A 22,325-nucleotide genomic window follows, 5' to 3' on the forward strand; every position below is an offset into this window, starting at 1 on the left:
AGTGTGAGACACTGTGCTTTCCCACCTCCAACAACACAATGTGAACATTATCTCCCCAGACATCAAGACTCGTGATATATTTGATTTTGCTGTTTATGTCTGACTTTTTTTTTGCTTATTCTAAAGGAATTATGAGAAACACAAAGTTCAAAAATAAAATGAATTCATTTTTTGAGGCAAAATACAATATTTGTAAAGTTGAAACAGATACTAACCAGTCTCATGAAGCTGAGAGCAACCATTTGAGCTTTCAGTTATCAACCATTGTTATTTAACTTCATCTACAATTTGCACTGCAACAAAGAACAGATGTTTATAGAATTATTTTCACAGAATTACTGACATGCTTACATGTGCTGAACTTCATCTGCAGTTTGTGCCAAAGGCACAGAGCCGGAGTTTGACGGAAGCAAACGACTGAACATCTGATGAGCTCGCTGGAGCTGCTGTCTGAGCTGAGCAGGAACTTCCTCATTCCCATGGAGATAAACCAGAGGGTTGAGAGCACTGTTCAGACACACAAGGCCACGACTTATCTGATGAGCGATGTAAACTCCATTAGACCATTCACTGCAAAGCTTCTGTTTGCTCAGAACCCTTGACCGGAGATTTAGGTTCTTTAACACATGAAATGGGATGTAACAAACAGAGAAGAGAAGGATCAAAATAAACAACAACTTCAGGCATTTCTGTTTCAGTACCTTGTCAGTTGTATTTTTGCGGCAGAGAACAACAATCACATGTCCATAGCAGCCCAGTGTGACAAGGAATGGGATACAAAACCCCATCAGTGTCCATCCAAGGCTGTATTTCAGGTAATCCTCCACATGTTCTGTAGAGGTGGTCTCGTAGCATGTCCCAGACTTGTTCCCAGATGTTTTGGTGTAGAACATGTCTGGAAGACTCTGAACACCCACTAACAGCCAAACCATGACTGAGATAGTCACAGAATGGGTGACAGTTAATCTTCCCATCACTCTTATTGGATGAACAACAGCCAGGTACCTGAATACACTTATACAAGTGAGGAATCCAATGCTGCCGTATAAATTCAGGTTGAAGCAGAATCTTGTTATCTTGCAGAATGCATCTCCAAAGATCCACTGTCTATTCCTGATGTAGTAATCCACCAAAAATGGCAGTGTGAGCAGATACAACATATCTGCAAGTCCAAGGTTGAGAACAAACACATTGATGATCTTTAGTTTCTTCCATTTCTGCAGCAAAGTCTTCAATCCCCATCCATTAGCAACCAGACCAATGATGAATACTAAGATGAAAACAGGAGGCAGGAATCTGCCTGTGAAGTCAAAGCTGACAGAAGTACAGGATGTGTTCTTCATTCTGTAAAGATTCTTGACAGACAGCAGTTCAGGACAGCAGTCAGCACGATTCCTTCTCTCTCTGTGATTTCTGGCGTTTGTTTGGAAACACTGCGATTTATGAGAAGTGAAAGAAAAATTTGTCTCTCTCTACTAGACTTCCTGTTAAGACTTCTCTTGAATTTCTTATCAGATGAGATGAATCATATGTGCAAACTCCCAACACACACACAATCCACAAGTTCGAGATTGATCAAGGTCACTAGACATGTAAAGAAACTGGATGACGTTCATTTCACTGTCAGTCCCTCTGGTTGAATTTCAAAGAAAGATAAAATTATAATACAATTAAAGAATAGCTTCAGACAATTACAACATGGGTCTTATGTAATTTTGCTATTCTCTCTTATTTGTAACGGAAACATCTGGGTATGTGGCAACATCACAGCGTTAATTCTAAATGTGCATAAAAACATGAGCTGTAACATGATCAATGTGGTTTAAATAAAGCAGAGTTTACTGGTTAATTCCATGGTTCTTATTTGATCGACCACACATACTCTAGTTGTTTGTGCACAGTTTTCTTTCATAGATATTTCAGACACACTCAGGTCACTGCTTCCAGCCAAGACATGGTGTGCCACATTACCCCACCATAAAACCACAGGTTGTTTTTACACTTTGTTTGTTGTAAAGATTAAACTATGTTAACCAGCAAGCCTTAGAGGTGAGAAGCTAACTGGCTGCCTGCTGTGGGTTTATACTGAACACACAGATATGGGACCAGTATCAATCCTCTCATCAAACTCTCTGCTAACAAACAAGTGTATTTCCCCACAGATGTTCCTTTAAACATCACTGAGTCACTTCCACACCAGTACTTGCCTTGTAGCCCTTCTCCTTCACAAAACTCAAAATAACTGCCTGCCTCTCCCTGGTGGTGTTGGTAGCATCAAACACCTGGACAGGACAGGACACAGGTGTTGTATCAACAACACATCCCACAGAAAACGTGTGTGTGTGTGTGTGTCGCTGCCAAGTTAATCTTCATTAAGAGAGTGCACAGGAGCTCTGAGGTGCAGCTCAAATGTCCGTAAACCAGTGTCATGAGACACTCGGCTTATCCGCCGGCCTGTCTGTCTTTTGCAGCACGTCTTGACACAGAAAAGTGTCCAACCAAACACCAACAAAAATCATATAAACACAGACACATAAAGAAGTTACAACAATGAAATAATCGTTTGCAAAAAGTCAAATACACCCTTAAAGAAGAGCTCCAGTTCACTCTTTACTAACCAGATGCTCCACCCCCTCCTCCACCTCAGGTAGTCACTCAGAAACAACCAGAGCAGCACAGTGTGACAGTCACAAGAACAAAACACTCCTAATGTCCAGGTGAGTTAAAGTGTCAGAGTCTTCCCTGCAGACGGTTACAAATCAGCTCAGGTAAACACAACACTGTCCCCAACATAAACACAATCATTCTTACTGGACAAATCAAAGAGTTTGGTTCAGACTGTGTCACTGCTCACAATTATTTAATGAATCTTAAATCATGGATGTCGTTAGGCCCATTTTAGGGGGTCTTGCATCATTGGTAACTGTGGAAAAAAAAAAGTTGTTGTTCCATTGGTTGTGTTGTTGTTGTTGTTGTACTGCCTGAGAGCAAAGAAAACCCGGAGTCAAATTCCTTGTTTCTATGCACAAGCTTGGCCAATAGATCTGATTCTGAATTCCGAGCGACATAGAGAGAGCCAATCCAATCCGCTTTCTCACCGAGAGAAAGCCGATGTTAACCAGAATCCAGTCCATGTTTTGCTGCTCCCTTGAACAGGAAATCAAGGCGATGCGCTGCTTCAGCGAGTCAAATACTTTTTGTCTAATCGCCGAGAAGATGCCCGCGTTAATAAAAATACATTCCATGTTTTCACTATTACCTTTCACTGGTACGCTGCACAGACTGTACGGTACTGACACACGTTTGTTATGATTAAAAGGAGCGCCACTGCAACGAAATGGATATTCGGAATTTTCTAAAGAAGAAAGTTAGTCATCGTTACTGGAGGCAGTAATTAGTTAACTCCCACAGCACAGAGTCCCTTGTCAGTAATAAACCAAAGTATCCTCCCTGTTCTGACAAATAAAACATCAGCCATCGTGTTACCAATCTAACATTCTGTGTCAGAGAGTGACAGGTCTCTGCTGCTAAGGTGGGTCAAAGTGATCTGACAGTCATCTGCGATACAGACAGGATTTTATGGAAATTAACAGGGATATTCATACTGAATAAATTACTGCAGTTTTCCCTGACAGTTATAAATAGCTCCCCCCAAAAGTGGCCAACCCCCCCGTTTCCAAATCCTAGTGACATCCCTGGCTTAAATGATGAAAACCCAGACTTTTCTCCTGACTGGAGAGATGAGCCACTGAGTGACTTCTGAGATAAACCAACATTACTTGCTCACAAAACGTCCACGCAAACAGAATCCCAAACCTTCTGTGTGTTTCTTACCCAGTCATGACCCAGCTGCTGCATGCTTGTCTGTCTCTGGGGTCAAAAAAGACCCAGTACTTTATAACGCAGACTGCAGGATTGCTTGCCAGTGAGCTGTACCCCCAAAAGTACCCGGATGGCCTGTCTGCGTGTCCATACAGGGACAGGGAGAGTGTCAGCCTGCAGGCTGTTCGATTATGAATGGAGTATGCTGCGTCAGCAAAATCCTCAAAGGACCACATCAGACACTGAACAGAGAGCCAGCTCAGACCTGGTTTGGTCCAGCCTGGCTGTCATCCCATGGCTGACTCCTGCGTGTCTCTCAGACTGCTGCCTGTCCACCTGCACCCTCTGACAGGACTGAGCTCAGTCCTGAGGCAACAGGAGGAGAGGGGTCCAAGCTAAAGGTCCAGCACAGACAATACAAAACACACCTGTGACCGCCGCACACACTACCTCCACCTGCTGAAACCAAAGGCAGAACAGACAAGCAGAGACAGGTTTTTACTGCACTTACATCCCCTCCTGCGGTTCAAGTTGCAGCCCATCCATGGCACCCAGATCTTGAGCAGAGGAGTCTGTGTGAGTGTTTTCTCTTCTATGGACGTATTCATGGTGAGAGCCATGAGGCCTGTGTGGTGGATGGAGGAGTGTGCAGCAAAGGCTCGCAGCTCTTTTCCATCTGTGTGCATGTGTGTGCTTCACTGAACACTACCTACTGCAGGTCAGCTGACAGTTGCTAAGGAGCCGTACTAGGTAGGCAGCAGGGGGAGGACCTGAGGCCGGGCTGCTCGTCTGCCCCTCCGTCTGTTTCATGATGTAAAAGGCCTGAGGGCAGCTGCCAAAATCTCTGTGGTGATGTCAGACAGCAGGGAAGCATCCAAAGCCACCGTGCTGTGCATCTGTTGTGGTGACACAGCTGGTTTCTCAGTCAGAGCGAGAGCGACAGAGTCACACGAGACAAGTATAGCAGACGTCGGAGCCTCTCATGAATTCAGATGAGCAGGGCTGCTGCAGCACAAGCTGTTTATCAGTTTGAAAAGTGCAGAGTTGAAATTCTTCTTTCTTACCACTAGAGGGCAGTTTAAACATTAGCTTTAGATCTGGCCCAGTTTATGAAAGTGACAGTTGCTGCTCATTGGACGTGTAATGTACTTAGTTACTTTCCGCCGCTGGAATTAAAGTCATACATGTGATGTGGAAGGAGTATTTGACTCCTTTACTACAGCTGTTATACACCAAAGAAAATTTGCCTGATAAGTTCAGGAAAAAAAAATTGAACTGAGTAAAAGAAGCAGAAATGTACAAAACAGTACAAAAGTACCGCAAAACTGTTCGTTAGGGAATAGTTTTTAGGAAATATGCACAAAGACGGTAAACAGTGGGGAACAGCTAGCCTGGATCTGACTAAAGGTGAAAATACTGGCACCTCTAAAGGTCATTCATCTCTATTTAATGTCTTTCTTACTAAGCTAAGCTAAGCAGCAGCTGACTGCAGTTCCACGTTTAGGGGTGTCACTTGCTATATACTTGATATATACATGCTTTATTTATTTTATCATGTTTTATATTCTGTGTGCCAAAGTCTGTGTGTTCTTTGCGTTACCTGGCTGTAAGACAAGGATAATATGAGAATGGTATCATCAAAGTCTAATGCCAGAGAGAGAATAAGCAAATTTCCCAAAATGTGAAACGTTTGCTTTAAGTAAATAACTTGAGCAAATGTACCTGGTTACTTTGAACTCAAGATACTTGCAGAGATTTGTCAGCTTGTCAGTGACAGATGCTGAAAATCATCTGTTTCATTTCTGTTTTTCATAAGCAATGCAACATGTCAAATGATCAAGTCACAGTACTCACACCTTAATGTCACTCATTCCATTAAACTCAAACAGGCAGCATCATTTACCAGCTCTGGCCTGTGTTCAAAGTCTAACAAGCAGTTTCTCTCGGACAGTGATTAGCAGGGCACTGATAACCAATAATGGTCATCTCTTCCTGTTCTGGGATAAACTGAAACGTTACGGGTTCATTAAGCCACGCCAGTAAGAGTCACTCCATGAAACAAAACAGCTGAGTGGGATACACACAAAGCAAACATCAGCTCCACCAGTTAACAAGAAAACAGAGCTACACCCATAACTTCCTATTTCTTATTTAGCGTATATCAGCTGCAACTGCTTCTCTCAACATGGGAGTTACCGTACTTCATAGCTGCATGAAGCACGGCATTATAGGACGACACATGGAGCTGTAGTAGAAACCCCAGCGCAAGATGTTTTGGCATGCTCTCTGCAGAAGCAGTTGGTCAGTGATCTCACCTGCACTGTCACACCTGCCGAGCCTCATGTGTTCCAGCTGGGGAAGCTCCATTCTGTGCTACACTCCAATCAGGCAGCAGCTTGAGACCATCCACACAATCGACACACAGAGTTATGAGGCCAGTGGCAACACAACTGATGCTCTTTTTAAAGAAACTAAGAACTAAGAAACAGAGTGTCTCAGGTCCAAAGTACATACTTAGGTCTCGACTATGCTACGTGTTCAGAATAGAAAATTGACAAAATAAAGGATACTCAAACCAGACCTGCAGTCTCACTGCTAAAAAAGTAAACTAAACATGGTCAGTTCTTAGTGTGCTGTTGACAGACACTAAATATTAATTCTATACAGTGTTCATTCATTCCGTATCATCACAGCATACTGTTTTATCAGTAAGTGTATAGAGAAAACCAGTGTAACTATGTATGTACTATGTAAACTAATTTCCTACTTTGCTCCCGTCATAATTACTACGGCCACTAGAGGTCAGCTAACAGTAAAATGGAACTGTGGGCCAGAAGAAGCTGCTGGCACAGGCGACCTATGCACTCCTGTTCCTTTGTTTATCTACTGTACACAATTGGTCTGTAGTAAGGATGAGGGTCAGAGCAGTAAATTAAGCTATACAAGGTAAAACTAATGATTAAAATCAAAACAACCACTGAATATCTGCTCGATAGTTTACTAGACCACCAACAACGTCTCTGAGTAATGATGGCCAGAGTGCAGCAAGATCTTGACGACAGGCATGACATTTCCGCTGCCTGCAGCTGTGGTCTGTTGTTTATCTACTCGAAACCATAAATGGCAGCGACTCCATACATTTAACATTGCACTCTTGCAACATTGCAAGAAGAAGGCAGAAGACAGATGCAGCATAGTCAGAAATACTGTGGATTATATACCACACATTCTTGTCACCTGAAATCAGACTTTGATGAGTAAAAATCATTCATATCAATCACCACATATATTACACCCATATATCTATTACGCACAGTGGATCGGTGCCTTGCTCAGGGGCACCACAGCCGTGGCCGCAGAGGGATGGGGGGCCGGTCATCTTAGGCCGGTCCAAAGTCTAAAGCTGGACTCTTTACTTGCTGAGCCACGGCCGCCCGATTTAATCATTTATCATTATCATTTTAATATTTCTGTAAAATAAGTTATTTCCAGACTGTTTGGGCAGAAAAGCAAACACCTGCACATGGCCACATTTGTCTGGCAGAAGTATGGACGAGTTCACTCAGTGACATGCAGAGTTATATATTCACCTGCATTTCAACCAATGGCTCAGCAGGACTGCTGCATGATCACCTCAAACGCTGGATTCGTCTTGATTTGGACGAGAAGTCACAGAGTCTGACGTTGCAGAGGCCTGAGGTGAGGATTTATTTTACTAACAAACTGCACATCTCTGCTTGTGTGCTAAGTTTTTAACTTCTTATGGACATTGTGGTTTTTGTGCAGAGGTTATTCAGTTTCTTTACATAAGCAGGCCTGCAGAACAGTGTGTTGTTTCATTATATAAGAGTTTGTATCTACTGTAACAAACAACTGCTGGAAAAAAAAAAAAATCTTGTACAAGAAGATTATTTAAACAAAAAGTTTTCATTTTTTGGTTGTTTTTTTGGCATTTGACCTCAAACTGAATCTAGTCTAGTCTTGTCACGTAATGCTGCTGATCTGCTTTAATGTTAGTTGAATATGTTTAAAGTTTTACACACTAAAGACTACATGCTTAAATCATACAGAACTGATGCATGACACTTTCACATATCAACTGTAGGACTTTGACTTGGTTAATTGGTGCTGAACATTACTTAACAGTTCCAGGAAAAAAAAAAAGAAAAAGCGAGACTTTGGACAAAGAGCAAAATGGAGCAGATGCTCAGCTTTAGCAAAGTCAAGGTGCACTGTGTGACAGAATACTGAACAAAACCACCACCTTTTAAAGAGACACATCTAGCTCACATTTGTCAAATGCTCATTCTAAGCACAAGAGCATAAGTACTGTCATACATCTAAACACTAGGCAAAGGAAGAAGGAATAAGGAATGATGTTTTACATACAGATGTTATTTGTAAATAAATCAACTTGCTGGAAACCAGTAAAATTACTTTTCTGAGGTTAATTTGTGTGTGGCACCAGATGCCAGACTTCTGCTGAGAAACTGCAGTTGGTAGCAAAAACTAAAATAACCAGATGATTCGCTTTTAGCATTCAGAGGAACTGATACATTAACTGTGACTATGTCAAACCATCATGTGGCTTCAGTGGTTAAAAAGTAATGTTAGTAAGCAACTTCTCATATCAATTTCCCCATAAGCTCTCAGTCAGGCCAGTTTAATTCTACGGTGTGTGCACACATCTCACAATGGCTCTGATGGGAAACTCATCATAAAATAAGTTTTAAGAGAGTGTACATTATACTGATATTTTTCAGATGGTCAAAAACCTGATTTCGAATGAATGCATAAATGGGCAATTGTTCGCAATGACGACTTTTTAAGGTGATAATACGGGAGTTAATGTGTGGAATTTTTCTGCAGCGTAACCACTCTATGAACTGCCCATATTTCCCCAGTAAGGTCTGCGTCTCTTCTACAGTGATGGGGCCATATGCAGCTCTGGTGTTCGTCCTGCTGTTTTCCTCCAGTTGCGATGGTGGAAAAGTGCTGGTTTATCCTGTAGATGGGAGCCACTGGCTGAACATGAAAATCCTGGTGGAGGCTCTTCATTCCCAGGGCCATGAAATCACAGTGCTACGTTCCTCCACCAGCTGGTACGTGGCCGAAGTCTCACCCCATTACAACTCCATCACTATTACCCAAGAGGAGTCCCAAAACATAGAGAGCCAAGCCTTCATGACCTCTTTCTTGAAGAAGTCCATAGAGATCCGACAGTATAAAAGCTCACCGTGGTCGTTTTTTGAGTTTTATCGGAATTTATTCAACATGATCAGGGAGAACCAGCAAGTTGTAGCAAAACTGGTCGTCAGCATCTTTGAGAATAAGACACTGGTTAAGGAGTTGAGGGAAACTGGGTACGATCTTTTTCTGACTGACCCCGCATTTCCAGGTGGAGTGCTGTTGGCTCACTATCTCCAACTTCCCTTGGTTTTCAATGTGCGCTGGCTTTTCAGTGGAGAGGCGCACTTTGCCATTGCTCCTTCTCCGTTGTCCTACGTCCCCCAATTGTTCTCCCATTACTCTGACAAGATGGACATTTTTCAAAGATTCAGTAACATGATCTATCACAGCATGATGGTTTACATGTACTACTACGTCTCAAATCCGCCCTACCAGGCTGTGTGTGACAAATACTTTGGACACAACGTCAGCACCTTGTCTCTCATCCAGGGAGCAGACCTCTGGCTAATGCGGGTTGACTTTACATTGGAGTTCCCTCGGCCCACCATGCCCAATGTCGTCTACATCGGAGGGTTTCAGGGTAAGGCGCCCAGGCCTCTTGCATCAGATTTAGAAGAATTTGTGCAGAGTTCTGGTGAACACGGGGTGGTGGTCATGACTCTGGGGACCCTGCTGAGTGACCTTGGCCCTGAAATATCAGAGATCATCGCCTCAGCATTTGCCAACATCCCTCAGAAAGTCGTGTGGAGACACATCGGGAAAAGACCTGTCACACTAGGCAACAACACCATGCTGGTTGAATGGCTGCCTCAAAATGACATACTAGGTCACCCTAAAACCAAGCTTTTCGTCACGCACGGGGGTACTAACGGACTTTACGAGGCCATCTACCATGGTGTCCCGGTTCTGGGCATTCCTCTCATCTTTGACCAGCCCGACAATATGGTGCGCATGAAGGCCAGGGGGGTAGCTGAGATTGTTGATGTGACAACTTTGGATGTTGATTCTCTGACAAGTGCTCTGAAGAATATTCTAGACCCAAAGAAACCCTACAAACAGAACATGCACAAACTGTCACAGCTTCATCGTGACAAACCAATGAAACCCATAGAAAGTGCCGTTTTCTGGATTGAGTACGTCATGAGGCACAAGGGGGCAGCACATCTACGCACCGAGTCATATAAGTTGCCGTGGTATGCCTATCACTGTCTAGATGTGATGGCAGTTTTTCTAGCGTTTGGTCTGTTAATCACTGCGCTAGTTTGGGTTTCCTGTAGATGTCTCATTAGACGTTTCATATGGACCAAGAAGTCCGCGTCCAAGTCTAAGAGTGAATAGATAACACGATGACAGATGATGAGATTTTAAGAAAGAGAGAAACAGAGCAGTATTTCACAGAGTACTGGTAGGGAACCATATATTATAAAGGATCTAAAGGAAAAAAATGAGTGGGGATGTGTTGGAAATTCAAATTCATGTAAAACCAGTTTCAACAAATAATCTCTCTGCAAATTTCACAAATGTAATTAAAGTGTATCATGAATTAGGTTCACAATGTTATTTTTCTCTTTTAATTAATCATTTATTTGTATGATGTAATGGCTCAGATTATGGAAGTCACAAAAAAAGGGGAAGGTGACTGGTGACAATTTTTTGTTTATGAAAACAATATATATACATATACACACACATCTTACACACAATTTTTTTTAACACAGAATTGCGATGTAACATGTTCACTTGTGTTAAAATTCAGATCTGTGTCACAGACACAGACACAGAGCCAGAGTCTGATAGAAGGAAACGACTGAACATCTGATGAGCTCGCTGGAGCTGCTGTTTGAGCTGAGCAGGAACTTCCTCATTCCCATGGAGATAAACCAGAGGGTTGAGAGCACTGTTCAGACACACAAGGCCACGACTTATCTGATGAGCGATGTAAACTCCATTAGACCATTCACTGCAAATCTTCTGTTTGCTCAGAACTCTTGACCAGAGATTCAGGTTCTTTAACACATGATAGGGGATGTAACAAACAGAGAAGAGAAGGATCAAAATAAATAACAACTTCAGGCATTTCTGTTTCAGTACCTTGTCGGTTGTATTTTTGCGGCAGAGAACAACAACCACATGTCCATAGCAGCCCAGTGTGATGAGGAATGGGATACAAAACCCTGTCAGTGTCCATCCAAGGCTGTATTTCAGGTAATCCTCGACAAAAGCTTTGTGGGTGGTCTCGTAACATTTCCCAGGCTTGTTCCCAAATGTTTTGGTGTAGAACATGTCTGGAAGACACTGAACACCCACCAACAGCCAAACCATGACTGAGATAGTCACAGAATGGGTGACAGTTAATCTTATCACTCTTATTGGATGAACAACAGCCAGGTACCTGTATACACTTATACAAGTGAGGAATCCAATGCTGCAGTATAAATTCAGGTTGAAGCAGAATCTTGTTATCTTGCAGAATGCATCTCCAAAGATCCACTGACTGTCCCTGATGTAGTAATCCACCAAAAATGGCAGTGTGAGCAGATACAACATATCTGCAAGTCCAAGGTTGAGAACAAACACATTGATCATCTTTAGTTTCTTCCATTTCTGCAGCAAAGTCTTCAATCCCCATCCATTAGCAACCAGACCAATGATGAATACTGAGATGAAAACAGGAGGCAGGAATCTGCCTGTGAAGTCAAAGCTGATGCGAGGACAAGATGTGTTCTTCATTCTGTAAAGATTCTTGACAGACAGCAGTTCTGGACAGCAGTCAGCACGATTCCTTCTCTCTCTGTGTTTTCTGCCGTTTTTTTGAAAAACAGGGCGATTTATGAGAAGTGAAAGAAAGTTTTGTCACTTTTTTTTCTTATTGGACTTCCTGTTAAGACTTCTCTTGAATTTCTTATCAGATGAGACAAACCATATGTAAAAACATCCAACACACACACAAGTTCAAGATTGATCAAGATCACTAGACATGTTAGGAAACTGGATGACGTTCATTTCACTGTCACTCCCTCTGGTTGAATTTCAAAGAAAGATAAAATTATAATACAATTAAAGAATAATTGTTAATAAGTATAACATGGGTCTTAACTATGTATTTTGCTATTCTCTCTTATTTGTAACAGAAACATCTGGGTATGTGGCAACATCACAGCATTAATTCTAAATGTGCAAAAAAACATGAGCTGTAACATGATCAATGTGGTTTAAATAAAGCCTAAAGAAAAAGACTGACAAAGTTTCCATGGTTCTTCTTTGATCAACCACACATATTCTAGTTGTGCCCACGCAGTTTTCTTTCATAGATATTTCAGATACACTCACTTTTGTTTTTACCTCCAAATAGAGTGATTTAAACTGCTTCACAGCTTAGGTTTACAACTTATGTGATCGTTCCAATGTTTACGTTTCTTGCACAGACAAACTTCACCGTGGCAATGTCACCTAGTTCCCATATCCCAGCAAATGTGTTATCAAATGATGGCCAAAACTATGAAAACAAAACCTAATTTGGCGTAAACCGGAAATATCTTTCAATATATCTCAAAAACGAATACGACAGTGTAACTTACAGGTGCAAAGGTTGAGTTTCTCACATGCAAATATGAGTAAGTGAAAGAGCCTTTCTTATGGTTGGCCAAGATGCATTTTTCAGCTCATTCAATCACCACTCAGTGTTTGGATTTGACAACTCAGGCTGCAGGATTTCCTCAGCCCTCTGAAGATTAATTAACAAGCTTTATTAAAACCGAAATAATCACCAAAGCTGCAGTTTAAGGGATTTCAGACAACAGCTGTGATAAAGGAAAAATAAAACAAATATCTTGTTTAGAGTGTATTTGTTGGACACGGTGTACTTCCTGTTCTGTACCTATACAGAGTGTGTGAGACACTGTGCTTTCCCACCTCCAACAACACAATGTGAACATTATCTCCCCAGACATCAAGACTCGTGATATATTTGATTTTGCTGTTTATGTCTGACTTTTTTGTTTATGCTAAAGGAATTATGACAAACACAAAGTTCAAAAATAAAATGAATTCATTTTTTGAGGCAAAATACAATATTTGTAAAGTTGAAACAGATACTAACCAGTCTCATGAAGCTGAGAGCAGCCATTTGAGCTTTCAGTTATCAACCATTGTTATTTAACTTCATCTACAATTTGCACTGCAACAAAGAACAGATGTTTATAGAATTATTTTCACAGAATTACTGACATGCTTACATGTGCTGAACTTCATCTGCAGTTTGTGCCACAGGCACAGAGCCGGAGTTTGACAGAAGCAAACAACTGAACATCTGACGAGCTCGCTGGAGCTGCTGTCTGAGCTGAGCAGGAATTTCCTCATTCCCATGGAGATAAACCAGAGGGTTGAGAGCACTGTTTAGACACACAAGGCCACGACTTATCTGATGAGCGATGTAAACTCCATTAGACCATTCACTGGAAAGCTTCTGTTTGCTCAGAACCCTTGACCAGAGATTTAGGTTCTTTAACACATGAAATGGGATGTAACAAACAGAGAAGAGAAGGATCAAAATAAATAACAACTTCAGGCATTTCTGTGTCAGTACCTTGTCAGTTGTATTTTTGTGGCAGAGAACAACAATCACATGTCCATAGCAGCCCAGTGTGATGAGGAATGGGATACAAAACCCTGTCAGTGTCCATCCAAGGCTGTATTTCAGGTAATCCTCCACATGTTCTGTAGAGGTGGTCTCGTAGCATGTCCCAGACTTGTTCTCAGATGTTTTGGTGTAGAACATGTCTGGAAGACACTGAACACCCACCAACAGCCAAACCATGACTGAGATAGTCACAGAATGGGTGACAGTTAATCTTCCCATCACTCTTATTGGATGAACAACAGCCAGGTACCTGAATACACTTATACAAGTGAGGAATCCAATGCTGCCGTATAAATTCAGGTTGAAGCAGAATCTTGTTATCTTGCAGAATGCATCTCCAAAGATCCACTGTCTGTCCCTGATGTAGTAATCCACCAAAAATGGCAGTGTGAGCAGATACAACATATCTGCAAGTCCAAGGTTGAGAACAAACACATTGATCATCTTTAGTTTCTTCCATTTCTGCAGCAAAGTCTTCAATCCCCATCCATTAGCAACCAGACCAATGATGAATACTAAGATGAAAACAGGAGGCAGGAATCTGGTCGTGAAGTCAAAGCTGATGCGAGGACAAGACGTGTTCTTCATTCTTTAAAGAATCTTGCAAAGCTGCAAATAAAATCTTTGCACTTTGTCACAGTGATGCAATGATATCAATAATGTTTGAAGTAAATGAAGCTTCCCGATAAACTTTAATTTTACTTGCAACCTTCTCAATGTCAGAGTAAGATGAAAATGTACACTCACTGTTTCCTAACAGGAGCATATGATATATCTTCAAGCGTGAGGTGAGACTTAACACAGGATACATCTAATTCTATTTTCTGAGGTGTGAGTGATGCATTATTCTTCTTCCGTTCTATATGAACAGATATTAAAAATAAACTGGGTCAGAGACCACTGGCTGTGTGGCAGTAACAGGTTTTAACTTCCAAGAGTATTGTACAGAGCTGTTCTGATGTTTTCGGGGACAAATCAGGTCACAGGTCTCAAAAAACTGAATCAAACAAAACTACAAGTCAAGACAGACGTCTGTCAAGTCTGTCAGCTGCTCTGAAAAGACAAAAGCTACCAATGAATGTAACCTACTAGCAAGTATTGTGTGTCCAGAGCCTGACTCATGTCCAGAAACTATTAAAACCATTTCAGTGAGACACACACTTGCACTGATTATGACTGGATGCTACTGGCCACAAATCTGTGTATAAGCTGACGACTGTGCAACTGTACATGAAACAAGTGATGCCAATCAGCCGATATGAGCACAACCTCAGCGTTCAGCACCTGAATCTCATTATTGATTTGCAGTCGCTGCAGGTTTGTCAAAGTAAGTGAAGCTGATACAATGAAAATCCTGTTTACAGCGTGTTGATACGGCACTTACATTTCACCTGTTTGAAGATCTAAAGATACCACGCATGGCACAGGACCTCCCCACCCAACAACGTTACATGATTCTTATCACTCCACAGACCTGTTCTGACAGCAAACACTGACACGTCAAGAGTTGTGGTTTATCTGAATTTCCCGTTTATTTGCAAGATCTGACAGCATGTGGTGACAGCATCATGACAAACACACAGAATGCAACACTTCTGAGAATGACCGACAGTTTCATTTACACCACTAGCTGTGATGGACAGCTGCAAACTTGTAGGAGCAGTGGTTTGAGCTATTTGTTATTCAACCATTCATATTAAAATCTTAACTCTTCTTAAACCTCGTCTGCAGTTTGTGCCACAGGCACAGAGCCGGAGTTTGACGGAAGCGAACGACTGAACATCTGATGAGCTCGCTGGAGCTGCTGTCTGAGCTGAGCAGGAATTTCCTCATTTCCATGGAGGTAAACCAGAGGGTTGAGAGCACTGTTCAGACACACAAGGCCACGACTTATCTGATGAGCGATGTAAACTCCATTAGACCATTCACTGCAAAGCTTCTGTTTGCTCAGAACTCTTGACCAGAGATTTATGTTCTTTAACACATGCAAGGGGATGTAACAAACAGAGAAGAGAAGGATCAAAATAAATAACAACTTCAGGCATTTCTGTGTCAGTACCTTGTCAGTTGTATTTTTGCGGCAGAGAACAACAATCACATGTCCATAGCAGCCCAGTGTGATGAGGAATGGGATACAAAACCCTGTCAGTGTCCATCCAAGGCTGTATTTCAGGTAATCCTCCACATGTTCTGTAGAGGTGGTCTCGTAGCATGTCCCAGACTTGTTCTCAGATGTTTTGGTGTAGAACATGTCTGGAAGACACTGAACACCCACCAACAGCCAAACCATGACTGAGATAGTCACAGAATGGGTGACAGTTAATCTTCCCATCACTCTTATTGGATGAACAATAGCCAGGTACCTGTATACACTTATACAAGTGAGGAATCCAATGCTGCCGTATAAATTCAGGTTGAAGAAGAATCTTGTTATCTTGCAGAATGCATCTCCAAAGATCCACTGACTGTCCCTGATGTAGTAATCCACCAAAAATGGCAGTGTGAGCAGATACAACATATCTGCAAGTCCAAGGTTGAGAACAAACACTTTAATCATCTTTAGTTTCTTCCATTTCTGCCACAAGAACTTCAATCCACATCCATTAGCAACCAGACCAATGATGAATACTAAGATGAAAACAGGAGGCAGGAATTTGCCTGTGAAGTCAAAGCTGATGCGAGGACAAGACGTGTTCTTCATTCTTTAAAGAATCTTGTAAAGCCGCAAATAAAATCTTTGCAGTTTGTCACAGTGATGCAATGATATCAATAATGTTTGAAGTAAATGAAGCTTCCCGATCAACTTTAATTTTACTTACAACCTTCTCAATGTCAGAGTAAGATGAAAATGTACACTCACTGTTTCCTTACAGGAGCAGATGTTATATCTTCATGCATGAAGTGAGACTTAACACAGGATACACCTAATTCTATTTTCTGAGGTGTGAGTGATGCATTATTCTTCTTCCGTTCTATATGAACAGATATTAAAAATAAACTGGGTCAGAGACCACTGGCTGTGTGGCAGTAACAGGTTTTAACTTCCAAGAGTATTGTACAGAGCTGTTCTGATGTTTTCGGGGACAAATCAGGTCACAGGTCTCAATAAACTGAATTAAACAAAACTACAAGTCAAGACAGACGTCTGTCAAGTCTGTCAGCTGCTCTGAAAAGACAAAAGCTACCAATGAATGTAACCTACTAGCAAGTGTTGTGTGTCCAGAGCCTGACTCATGTCCAGAAACTATTAAAAACATTTCAGTGAGACACACACTTGCACCGACGATGACTGGATGCTACTGGTCACACATCTGTGTATAAGCCGACGACTGTGCAACTGTACATGAAACAAGTGATGCCAATCAGCCGATATGAGCACAACCTCAGCGTTCAGCACCTGAATCTCATTATTGATTTGCAGCTGATGCAGGTTTGTCAAAGTAAGTGAAGCTGATACAATGACAATCCTGTTTACAGCGTGTTGATACGGCACTTACATTTCACCTGTTTGTTGTCTTATCACTCCACGGACCTGTTCTGACAGCAAACACTGACAAAAACGTTCAGAGAATGACCGACAATTTCAGTCACACTCTACACCGCTAGCTGTGATGGACAGCTGCAAACTTGTAGGAGCAGTGGTTTGAGCTATTTGTTAGCTGACCATTCATATTAAAATCTTAACTCTTCTTAAACCTCAGACACACAAGGCCACGACTTATCTGATGAGCGATGTAAACTCCACTTGGTCATGTGCTTGTGGTTTGATGGTTTGTGCTTTTTCTTATCTATTTATTTCATTTTGATAAACACGCATGTTATCTACAAATAAGAGAAAAAGATAATTCACTAGATAATCAATAGATAATTGTGTCAGTTCAGCTCAGCTGCACATGACTCATGTTTTACCTAAAAACTCCCATTTTAATGTCTTTATTCATCATCTGAGATGCGAAAACATCACATTCACAGTCTCCCTGGCCAGAGGGTGGGATCAAGGTCAAGGTTCTACCACCCTATTTCAAAAGCTGTGAGCAGTAAAAGAGATGTGTGGCAGTTTTCTTGGTGTGTGTGTGTGTGCCCGTGCAAGCAGAACGGTCGTCATATATGTTGTTGAGTGAGTAAGAGCTAAGCTTCACAGATGTTTCCTCCTCCTCTGGCTCCCTTTGTTGCACCTTAAATCTCATCCAGCATCACCGGCAGGACAAAGTTTTCACTGATCCTGTGAAATACCTCGACATGAGCCCGATGGATTTGCACAAACTTTTTTACAGACATAAATGATTCTCAGAGGATGCATCCTAATGACTTTGCTGATCACATTACCAGCAAGTTGTTACGGTAAACATGCTTGGAAACATTTGCCTTTGCAGAAATGAAAAACAATCTCTTTTGCTTTAGTAAGTCAAAAGAAGAAAGCCGCTCATTTGTGATACAATGACTCGTACAACCACAATGAGACAAGTGTTAACATTAGTCACACCAGTACGCAGCTTCTCGTTTCACAGAGTGCTTCATCAGTGTGTGTGCTGGCAGAAAGAAGCAAACCAAACCAGCTCCTACCACTTCAAAACTCCGCTGTGTATAACAATTGCAGTATGATATGATTGACAGCCTGCTTGAGTGAGTGTTTCAAAGCCTGGAAGAGAAAAGAAAAGAAAAAGAAGTGGTGGGAGATGGCAGCCCTGTCTGATGCCTCTGACAACGCTGATGAGGGGAGAATGTTCCTTAACTGTATAAAGAAGGTATATCATGCACTCCTCCTGAAGTTCTATGGCTGGGGCCCCGACAACTTTAAATGATCGTTTGGAGCTTTAACCTGTGACAATCAAACTCTGGTTCATTTATGAAATATAATAAGAAACAGGAGTTTAGTAGAAATACAGATGATTATGGTTTAAATCCCACTACAAAAACCACTGGGTTCAATTACTGTTTTATTCAAAATAAACTTTAATGTAAACGCAGCACAGCACACTGTCCTCTCAAGGCAAATCATGCGTTTAGTTGAACTGCAGTAACTTTTTTTGGCTTCTTGGGGGCAGCAGAAACAAGCTGTGGCAACACTGACATCATCACCACCTTTTCATACTGTTGGTGTAAATAAAGAGTTGCTTATTCACACATCCAGTAAACGGTGAACAGCTAAACAATGAACTGAAACTCACTGTAAAAGCTGAGATGATCTGCAGATTCTGATGATAATTCACTTTGTGAAGCTTCACATATATAAAACACTCTCATTTTATACACTGTATAAAAAGTGTTTCGTTACAACTGCTTTAAAGTTAACACAAATATGGTACATGTGTAATAAAAATACTAAAAAGAATGATGAAAACCTGCATATTAATCTGATTCCTTTTCAAAACCTTTGATACACCTTGGATTTATTATCAATCAACCTTTGATTTCCTTCTAAAAAAAACAAATTTCAGTGCCTTATTTACCAAATTACAATATTCAATAAACACACATCACATGCACTCACTAACGCAAAAGTGTAACGGAGGCCTGAGTCCCTGCTCGGCGGTGTGGTGCCTACAATGAATTGGCTGCTTCACCTGTCTGTGTAAGTTAACAAAATAAAACACAGATGCATTATCGGTTGGTACTCACAGATCGGTGGGATGTCACCTGAAACACGGGCAGGCTGGAGAAGAGATGGGGGACAGCGAGGGGGAGGCTGTAGAGTAGATTTCAGGCTGGATGCTGCAGGAATCCGGAATAAAACGGTGCTCTACCGGATGTTTAAGATGAAGCTGGGCCAGGTGGGAGAACCCCACCTGGGTCGTGGAAGAACCCGCACTGTCATCCATCTTGAAAATCTACAGTCCAAACTATGGCCCGCGGGCCGCCTGCATCCATACGTAAAACGTCACGCTTTTGGCTTTTCAAAATAAAAGCAACACAGTTGTACTGCATGCACGATATGAATATATTTTTCATTTATATTCTAATTTATGATTGGCCTCACGCGGGCTGGACAGGGACGCACAAAGGCCTAGGTGAGGCCCGCAGGCCGTTGTTTGCCCAGGTCCGCCTTACAGAACCTGCTGTGGAGCAGAAGGTAACAAAGCCACCTGCCCTTTGATTGGCTTTGTGATTGGATTGTCATTGTCCAATGAGATTCAGGTGTGACTTCAGAGTCGCACACAGTGTGGGAACTTCGAGCGCTGAGTGTAACACACAGTTTACCTTTGTCCCGAAGGCTCATTGCTGATTTTCAGTCTTATAATTGTGGTGCATTTTGAAATACATTTGTCAGATCTGTTATTGATTAACTACATATTGACAGGTATCTTGTATCCACCTCCCTCGTTGGAGCATTTTAATCAAAGCTGTTTTGGGGATTTTATTTAGTCTTCCTACAAACAGTTTACTGATAATCAAGCTGGTCATTATATTAGCTGTCTGAGGCTAATGTGCTACAATATTCTAAGAAACTGTTGGGCTCTTAGTCATTTCACTCTTTTTACTATTACTCTGGTGTACTTGAGTATATGTTCACAAGATGATGATCTTTCACTAGTGATGTGAAAGACAATGTATTGGTCTGACAATCAGTCTCAAACTGAAACAGTTTGAGGCATATACCACATAACTGCAGAGTTCACAGTTCAGCTCCCAGCTCTGGGGTCCTTGTTGCACATCAGCCACACGCCTCTCTGTTTCCTGTCTGTCTCTACGCTGACAGTCAAAGGTAAAAATAGAATCATCATCAAGATAAATATTTCAACAGCTACCAGATAGACTGATGTGACATTTCTCAGAAGTCCAGGACTTTCACTTGTAACAGGGTAAATTTGTCCTATGTTTCTATACTATTACTTAAAGGTGCCCTATAGAGGTTTCCAATGAAAAAACAAAACACGTTTGCTTGTATCCTTGAACTCTAACAAAAGCATCAAATAAATTTCCCTCCTCACAAAACATTTGAGAAAGCAGATGTTTTTTAAATGTTGTGAACTTGAATTGTTTACATCCATGTTTATTATCTTGCAGTCTACCTCTTCTTGCCTGCCTGTGTTGGCGCTTTGCTGTATACCTCCACCTGTATATCAGCGGATGTGTATCGTGTCACCTATCCATGTGCACGCCACTGCACACGGACAAGAGAAACAGAACAAGGTCAAAAAACAACTTAATGGCGTTGGTGAGACGTCATTGCCATGGTGCAGGTTTGTGGGTTACACTTGTGCTTCAGCATCCTGTCCTATGCAGATATTTGTTAGAGAGAGTGTGTGTGTGTGTGTGTGTGTGTGTGTGTGTGTGTGTGTGTGTGTGTGTGTGTGTGTGTGTGTGTGTGTGTGTGTGTGTTCTTTACAGACATTCTGTCAACTTCCTGCTGTAAAAATAACAAAGGCACCAAGCCTCTCTACCACAGCCACAGAATAATATGTGGTGCCAGCACACTGAGAACAAACAGACACACTGTCAGATCAGTTTACTTGATTTGTATTTTTTTTTTTCTTTTGAGCATGTTAACAGCAACAGAACAACGTCATAGGTTAAAAATATGTTACGGTGGCTATGATGCGATACAATTCACTGTGATGCAGTACAGATGGTGCAGTTACTCGATCAATTTCATTTATATGTCAGAAAAGTTACACCTAGGAAACTTGACTATGGGTGGTGGACAGTCGCATGACAGCTTCACGAACTTGCTGGAGCAGCTGTCTGATCTGAGCAGAAATGTCTCTGTTTCCATGGAGATAAACCAGAGGGTTGAGAGCACTGTTCAGGACCACAAGGCCACGACTTATCTGATGAGCGATGTAAACTCCATTAGACCATTCATGGCAAATCTTCTTCTTGCTCAGAACTCTTGACCAGAGATTTAGGTTCTTTAACACATGAAATGGGATGTAACAAACAGAGAAGAGAAGGATCAAAATAAACAACAACTTCAGGCATTTCTGTTTCAGTACCTTGTCAGTTGTATTTTTGCGGCAGAGAACAACAATCACATGTCCATAGCAGCCCAGTGTGATGAGGAATGGGATACAAAACCCTGTCAGTGTCCATCCAAGGCTGTATTTCAGGTAATCCTCGACAAAATATTTGGAGGTGGTCTCGTAACATTTCTCAGTGTTGTTCCAAAATGTTTTGGTGTAGAACATGTCTGGAAGACTTTGAACACCCACCAACAGCCAAACCATGACTGAGATAGTCACAGAATGGGTGACAGTTAATCTTCCCAACACTTTCATTGGATGAACAATAGCCAGGTACCTGTATACACTTATACAAGTGAGGAATCCAATGCTGCCGTATAAATTCAGGTTGAAGCAGAATCTTGTTATCTTGCAGAATGCATCTCCAAAGATCCACTGACTGCCTCTGATGTAGTAATCCACCAAAAATGGCAGTGTGAGCAGATACAACATATCTGCAAGTCCAAGGTTGAGAACAAACACATTGACGCTCCCCAGTTTCTTCCATTTCTGCAGCAAAGACTTCAATCCCCATCCATTAGCAACCAGACCAATGATGAATACTAAGATGAAAACAGGAGGCAGGAATCTGCCTGTGAAGTCAAAGCTGACAGAAGTACAGGATGTGTTATTCATTTTCTTCTGGACAGCAGTTAGCACGATTCCTTCTCTTTGTGAGCGTGCTGGTCTTCTGTTTAGATAAAAGCAGAATGGGTAATTCAGAGAGGACTTCC

The 22,325-nt window shown here is 41.7% G+C and overlaps 5 protein-coding genes across 7 annotated transcripts; 1 reads left to right on the plus strand and 4 right to left on the minus strand.

The window, feature by feature from the left end:
* Positions 1–4: 4 nt before the first annotated feature.
* LOC121194332 (P2Y purinoceptor 1-like) lies at positions 5–22,281 on the minus strand. 2 transcript variants are annotated; one of them, XM_041057164.1, is made up of 2 exons: positions 22,217–22,281; positions 5–1,332 (listed from the first exon to the last, which is right to left on the minus strand). In XM_041057164.1, the coding sequence occupies exons 1-2, from the start codon at positions 22,225–22,227 to the stop codon at positions 348–350; spliced, it is 996 nt and encodes a 331-aa protein (XP_040913098.1). In that variant the 5' UTR covers positions 22,228–22,281; the 3' UTR covers positions 5–347. The 2 variants fall into 2 exon arrangements, with proteins under 2 accessions (XP_040913098.1, XP_040913106.1); XM_041057172.1 differs by lacking the exon at positions 22,217–22,281 and having other exon boundaries at positions 5–1,976.
* Positions 8,750–10,366, plus strand: LOC121194255 (UDP-glucuronosyltransferase 2C1-like). The gene has a single exon (XM_041057010.1). The coding sequence runs from the start codon at positions 8,752–8,754 to the stop codon at positions 10,348–10,350; it is 1,599 nt and encodes a 532-aa protein (XP_040912944.1). The 5' UTR covers positions 8,750–8,751; the 3' UTR covers positions 10,351–10,366.
* LOC121194366 (P2Y purinoceptor 1-like) lies at positions 10,724–14,254 on the minus strand. 2 transcript variants are annotated; one of them, XM_041057222.1, is made up of 2 exons: positions 13,322–14,254; positions 10,724–10,827 (listed from the first exon to the last, which is right to left on the minus strand). In XM_041057222.1, exons 1-2 carry the CDS (start codon positions 14,237–14,239, stop codon positions 10,765–10,767), a joined length of 981 nt encoding a protein of 326 aa, XP_040913156.1. In that variant the 5' UTR covers positions 14,240–14,254; the 3' UTR covers positions 10,724–10,764. The 2 variants fall into 2 exon arrangements, with proteins under 2 accessions (XP_040913156.1, XP_040913164.1); XM_041057230.1 differs by lacking the exon at positions 13,322–14,254 and having other exon boundaries at positions 10,724–12,026.
* On the minus strand, positions 15,170–16,399 carry LOC121194350 (P2Y purinoceptor 1-like). The gene has a single exon (XM_041057197.1). It carries the CDS (start codon positions 16,350–16,352, stop codon positions 15,366–15,368), a length of 987 nt encoding a protein of 328 aa, XP_040913131.1. The 5' UTR covers positions 16,353–16,399; the 3' UTR covers positions 15,170–15,365.
* LOC121194384 (P2Y purinoceptor 1-like) lies at positions 21,094–22,227 on the minus strand. Its single transcript, XM_041057255.1, has one exon. The coding sequence runs from the start codon at positions 22,225–22,227 to the stop codon at positions 21,268–21,270; it is 960 nt and encodes a 319-aa protein (XP_040913189.1). The 3' UTR covers positions 21,094–21,267.
* Positions 22,282–22,325: the final 44 nt, after the last annotated feature.

This window comes from Toxotes jaculatrix, chromosome 2, assembly GCF_017976425.1.
Source record: "Toxotes jaculatrix isolate fToxJac2 chromosome 2, fToxJac2.pri, whole genome shotgun sequence".
NCBI classification, from domain to species: domain Eukaryota; kingdom Metazoa; phylum Chordata; class Actinopteri; family Toxotidae; genus Toxotes; species Toxotes jaculatrix.

Bases quoted from the DNA above. Each gene is read 5' to 3' on its own strand.
- LOC121194255 (XM_041057010.1), top strand. From the start codon at position 8,752: ATGGGGCCATATGCAGCTCTGGTGTTCGTCCTGCTGTTTTCCTCCAGT.
- LOC121194366 (XM_041057222.1), bottom strand. From the start codon at position 14,239: ATGAAGAACACGTCTTGTCCTCGCATCAGCTTTGACTTCACGACCAGA. The intron at 10,828-13,321 runs ATGTTCAGTTGT...CGAGCTCATCAG, and splicing joins AGCTCCAGCGAGCTCGTCAG to ATGTTCAGTCGTTTCCTTCT.
- LOC121194350 (XM_041057197.1), bottom strand. From the start codon at position 16,352: ATGAAGAACACGTCTTGTCCTCGCATCAGCTTTGACTTCACAGGCAAA.
- LOC121194384 (XM_041057255.1), bottom strand. From the start codon at position 22,227: ATGAATAACACATCCTGTACTTCTGTCAGCTTTGACTTCACAGGCAGA.